Raw genomic sequence first — 6,091 nt, forward strand, 5'->3', positions numbered from 1 at the left:
GAACCCATATTCCTCAAACCCCACAGTGTTTGTTTCAATGTTATTGCTATAGCAGAAGCACACTGGATTCAGCTGATTTTATGTTAAAGGAAATGAGTAACTTGTGCAGAGTCAGATCCTACCATTTCTGTACATGAGACATCACTATAAGCTAAGAGTCTTGACAGATTTAGCATATTTTGCTAGCATTTTCTGATTGAGCATGTTAACAGAAAAATATAGTCACATAAGTAAAAATGGCCTCAAAACACCTTGATCATGAAGCCCCCTTTCCCTGCAATATGCACCCAGCTTGCAGATCCATGAATTTTATTAAACCAGTTATTTAAGGTAAATGGTAGTTGGGTATACAAATGAGGCTTGCCCTTTTGGCTTCATGGTCTATCATTGAAAGTTAAATTTTTTTGGGGGAAATATTAAAGAATAACTCATAGAGACATTTTAAATTACACATTTGTTATATATTTTACTTTCAGCTACTGAAAGAAAACCACAAAGTCTACAAATTATTTTAATTACCAGACTAGTTTCCAGTGATGTAGCTTCCTTTTAATGAAGACAGCAGACAGTAACGTTCAAATAGTGCATAGCAAGTTCACACATTTTCCAGTAAGAAAGAATATACTGGCAACTGTTAATGCCATTGTCGTTGTATAAAATGCATAAATAAATAGTAGATTTGCAATAAGAAAGATTGTTTACAGTACAGTTAGCTTGGTCTTCATTTTGAATCCTCTTTAAGATTTAACCAGGGCCTGGAACTCTGGAAAAAAATAAGCAGTTTTGATTATCTTTGAGTCAGAAAAAAAAGTGTCTTGCCCCCACTTTAAGAGTTACTTTGGAAACTAACTCAATTTCCTGTGAAAATAATCCCTGAAGTGAGCACATTATACATTGATTACTAAAACAGGTCAGGTCATGTTCATAGTGAAATGCCTACATTTCAGAAACCAGAAAAATCAGTGAGACTGGAAAAGTACTACAGTTGTAGTGCGCATGTAAAATTAAGGTCCCAGTCTTGGATAGATGTATGCAGTGGGGCTAGAACCAAAAAAAGGATTTAGGCCTTGGCTTGCAGAGTGGATTTGTTCTGCAGATTCATTTACTGGGTGTATTGGCCCCCTCCACAGAGCAGGGCAAGTGTTATGCACCCATCCTCTGCAAGAAATCTAAGATCAGCATGCTATCTACAGCTAGCCAGCAGGAAATACTGAACACAAGTCAGTCTTAAATCTCACCTCTTTTGGGGTGAGCAGAGATCACTCCTTCCTTTTAAAACATGGTGAGAAGAGGAATATTTCCCCTTCTCCCCTGCGCCCACCTCCTTTAAAGTAAGAGTTTGAATATAATAGATGTGGAACACCCTTTCTTTGCTGGAGGAGATTCAAACTCACAGGTTCCCTTTTCCATGTGAGTGCCCTACCCACCATGCCATAGGCTTTTCTCAGGGGTTTATATTGACCCTTCCTGTTGAAGCTGTGCCACTCTGCAGAAAATAATTCAAGATCCTTTGGGCCACAGAGAGAGAATGGAAGTAAGCATGTCTCCATTGCCTTGTGGCTAAGGTCCTACTCATCTGGTAGGAAGGAGTCTTGGGTCCCATCCATGCTCTGATTTATTTTATACATAAATGTAAAATATCTAGACAGTCCTTGGAGCAGGGACTGGAACCCAGGAGTTTCAGGATTACTTTTTTAAACTCTGGTGCCTGAATTCCACTGAAGTCTCACTTAGTTGAAACATATACTTAAAGTTACTTAAAAATTTAAGTGCTGGCAGGACCCAACTTAGATTGTTTTTCAAGTAGCTCTACCCAAAGGGGTTTATTCTCTGGTAATCAAAAACAATTGATATGAGAGATTGACCTTAAGAATTATTTTTCTACTGTTTGTTTTCTGGTGTTAGACATTAGGGAGGGAAATGCTGCTGGGAGATTTTGACCCATTTAAAGGGATGGAATATGTGATTCCAACACACTTAACAATTCACCATTTTAAAAGGGTTTCTTACCATCCACTCCAATTTTACCATCTCCATCACTGTCACCTGCTGCCAGGAAAGCCTTGGTCTCAGCATCAGTGAGAGCTCTAGCACTGGCAGAGAAATTCTGCAGGAAAAGTCTACCAAAGATAAGTGGACAAATCAGTCAAATTCTCCTAGTGCAGAAAAGCCATCCCCTGCATTACTGTTACAATTTGTTAAGTTGCAACCCTGTACTCAGGACCCTCCAGCACGTAAAGGAAAACACTTGGTGTGAAATCATGGATCTATTGAAGTCAATACCAAAACTCCAGTTCGTGTTAGTAGTGACAGGATTTCACATCTACCTGAAAAGTGAAGAATCTAAAGATCAAAAGGAGTGAAGCTTCATTGTTAATGCATGACGGGGAAAAGAGTCTGTTTGCATCAAATATACAGAAGCGCTGGAATGACATCCTGGTTCAGAGACGTCAATAGCAAGCCAAATCCCTTGGCTTCCATGTACAATAATTTTACTTCTGGAAATTGAGACTGTTGATGTCTCTACTAACAGTTGAGTTATTCTAACTTTTTATTTCAAAATGAGATCCATATGATAAGATTTAAGGTCAGTGATGGAATGAGGAAATAGCCATTAGAATTCAAAGTGGCCTAAACACTCTGATAATACAAAATGCGACCTCAAGCAGCATTGCTGGATTTATCTTGTAAAACCTGTTAGTTATCTTCATATGAACAGCATATTTTCAGTGCTAGGTAACTGACTTCTTGAGTTCCCACCTTTCTGAACTTGCTTTACTAAACTTATTTCCCTATCAGATTTTCTTTATAGTGGACACTAATCAAGACATTGAACAAGGAAAGCAAGTGTTTTTCATCCAGTATTTTTCTGGTGGTTTTCAGTGTACGCATGAATAAGGAAAAAAGTGTTTCATTACATTGTAGTATTCAAACAGACAGAACAAACTATCCCACAGTGCATTTTGTGACAGTGAAATCCAAGCTTGTTTGTTGTTCAGTGTTTTGATCCACTTACTTCAGTTCATCTTCCTCAATAAAGCCACTCCTGTCCTGGTCTAGGATCCCAAAAACTTTGGCCAGCTGGTCTTTTGACTTGGAGTACAGACCCACTTTGGCAAAAAAGGTTTTGTAATTAAAGGTATCTGCAGCTGAAGCAAAATCAGTGAGAGAGGACAGATAAGAGTGGTTAGAGATTAAGGATATGGAAAGAGGCTTCAGTGTTTCTATTAATACATTCACCAAACTGCAGAGAGGCTGTTTTGTTCTCTATGCAATGAAAATCATTAAAAACTTCTCTTGATAATCTTTTGGGATTTTTAGTGTATTCCAGAAAAGCTGAACATTTCAACCATCCACTCTTAAACCAAGGGAGAAAAGCTAACTGCTTTGGACTCAGTCTTGCAGATGTACATGTACAAGTCATTATGTCACTCAGGACATGGACAGATGCCATTTATACCAGTGTAACATTACACCAGCTCAAAAAAAGGAATGATGGTGGCATACCTTAAGCAGTAGCAACTTTGCCTAAACCACTGGAGATTCACATGAGAGAGAATTAGGGCTAAAATTCCACTAATATAAGCTATACCAGTTTTGATTTTATCTCTCTGTGTCCATCTTAATGTAGCCATTTGCTAAAGGCAAAATAAGCTATTACCTGCTCCCCACATCCAAAATGATCTGGAGAGACTGAAAAAATGGTCCGTGATCAATCAGATAACATTCAATAATGACAAGTGCAAAGTCCTGAACTTGGGAAAAAATAATTGCATGTACAAATACAGAGTGGGGAATGACTGGCTAGACTGCAGTACTGCAGAAAAGGACCTGGGGGTGGCAGCAGGTAATAAGCTGAGTAGGTGTCAGCAGTTTATTCTTGTTGCAAAAAAGACCAGCAGTATACTGGGTTGCGGTAAGAGAGGTAGCTATTTGTAGTAGGTGGTATTATTGTGCTTCATCACTAGATCACAGGACCAAAAGGAAGCATTTTTTGTTTTGCTCTATCAGCACTGGTGATGCCTTATTTACTATGTCTGGTTTTGGGCCCAGCACATCAAAAAGGTTGTGGAAAGATTGGAAGAAGTCTAGCAGACAGCAACAAAAATATTAGAGGCCTGGGAAGCATGACTTAGAAGGAAGTCTGAAAGAGTTATAGTTAGTTTGGAGAAGAGAACATGTGGGGAGAGGATTTAATAACAATCTTCAAATACCTGAAGGGCAATTATAGAGAGGATGGAGATGGCCCTTCTTCCTCTGTGGCCATAGGGGATAGGACTAGGAGCAATGGCCTCAAGATGCAGCAGAGGAAATTTGTGTTGGAGATTAAGAGGAACTTTCTGACTTTTAGGGTGATCAAGCATTGGAACAGGCTACCTAGAAAACTGGTGGAATCTCCATTCCTAAACATTTTGAAAAGGAGTTTGGACAGACACTTGGCTGGAGTGGTTCAGTCAGGGATGATCCTGCCTTGAGCAGGGGGCTGGACTAGGTGACCTTGTGAGGTCCATTCCCATCCTACTTTCCTATGATCCTATGATCTAGTGATGAAACACAATAATAACCACCTACTACAAATAGCTACCCCGAAATAGCTGCATCTCCGTCTGTTCCTGGTCCTGGTTTAGTTTACAGCTGTATGCAAAACCCATGTAAATGATACCAGGGTATGTGTTTGCCGGGCCACGTATTCTCAAGTAGTTTTACTGAAGTCAATGAGTGAAATCTTGGCCTTATTAAAGTCAATGAGAGATTTATTATTAACTTCAAGGAGGTCCCTATTTCAACCCCTCAGAGTGTTTTCTTCCATTCAAATTATTCACATACATAAGAGTGGGTGGGATTAGGTTCCCAACTGGTATAGGTTATAACTTGCATATATTCTGTTCTCTTCTCTTTTTGGAAATTAAAATAGAAGGACAATTTTAAAACAAACACGCAGAGAACAACTGGTAACAGACACTGAATGAAAAAGGCTTTTAAAAGCTTTTAAAAGGTTTTAAAAAATAAACGTTACCTTGACAGCTCTGTAGGCCAGCGGTAATTTCAGCATCAGTCAGGATACCAGCGAGAGCCATGTTAGAGCTACAGGAAAAAAACAAAAGTAAAATTAGCTGGAGTTAATACAAGTCTGGTGATAGGCTAGTCATATTTTCAACAGAGGCTGCTGGTCCAGGAAGATTGTCTGGACAGTAGCTGGGAAAGCCAAGTGGATCTTGGTGTATCAGCCTCTGCCACTGCCAGCTGAAGGCAGACACACGTCCTTAGATCTGCAGGAGGTACCACCACCACAGATCCTAGTCCAACCCAAGAAAGCTGCTTCCCAAAAAGTATTGTGTTGCGCTCATTCCTTTCACGAGTCTTTTGTCCAACTGGTGTTTCAGATCACATAGTAGATTCCTTTGCTCTTCTTTCATAGCTGGATCTTCAGGGTGATGATGTGAGCACAAAAATCAAGCAGCCTAGACAAAACTACAGCTTTTGGATTCTCAATTGTTTCCAGGCAGGTGTTTTGAGTGGGTTGATGTGGTGACTACAAAAGCTCAACTCACCTTGCTGCTTTGTTTTCCCAAGCTGAGAGCAGAGAAAAAAAGCTAAAAGATCTACCAAAAGCTCTTGGCTTGATATCTTTGCCTGGAAGTGACCATGACTTATATAGCCTTTAGTTAAGACCTCCCAGACCTTTTACAGAAGTCCTTGAACCACGTCATGGCTCAGATACCTCGCAGAATAAGATACTGTAGCTGACAAGACCTGCTAGCTAATCAGATTGATATTTATATCCCAAAGGAATGTGTGTAGTGTTTTAGACAATATAAGTAGGTTTAGAGCCATACAGAGTACCAGGAAACCCCCTTGAGTACCTCACACCTAATTTTAGTTGACTAAGTGATTTTTGAGCTAAGATGAAAATATGTTTTTATCAATTTGATGTCAACGAGATGACAGCTAATGATATGCATCTTCACTGTTAGACCTTGATGCCAAAAGCTCTGATTCTGCAAATATTCATGCACTTAACATTCTTCTGTGCATGGTCTAATTGACTTAAATGAGGCTGCTCATGGGAGCAAATTTACATTTGCATGCA

The 6,091-nt window shown here is 39.5% G+C and overlaps 1 protein-coding gene across 1 annotated transcript; it reads right to left on the minus strand.

Annotated features, from left to right (window-relative positions):
- Positions 1-737: 737 nt before the first annotated feature.
- On the minus strand, positions 738-5,627 carry LOC102557797 (parvalbumin beta). Its single transcript, XM_006265275.4, has 5 exons — positions 5,553-5,627; positions 5,018-5,085; positions 3,017-3,149; positions 2,011-2,120; positions 738-763 (listed from the first exon to the last, which is right to left on the minus strand). The coding sequence occupies exons 2-5, from the start codon at positions 5,076-5,078 to the stop codon at positions 738-740; spliced, it is 330 nt and encodes a 109-aa protein (XP_006265337.1). The 5' UTR covers positions 5,079-5,085; positions 5,553-5,627.
- Positions 5,628-6,091: the final 464 nt, after the last annotated feature.

Source organism: Alligator mississippiensis, chromosome 13 (genome assembly GCF_030867095.1).
Source record: "Alligator mississippiensis isolate rAllMis1 chromosome 13, rAllMis1, whole genome shotgun sequence".
NCBI classification, from domain to species: Eukaryota; Metazoa; Chordata; order Crocodylia; family Alligatoridae; genus Alligator; species Alligator mississippiensis.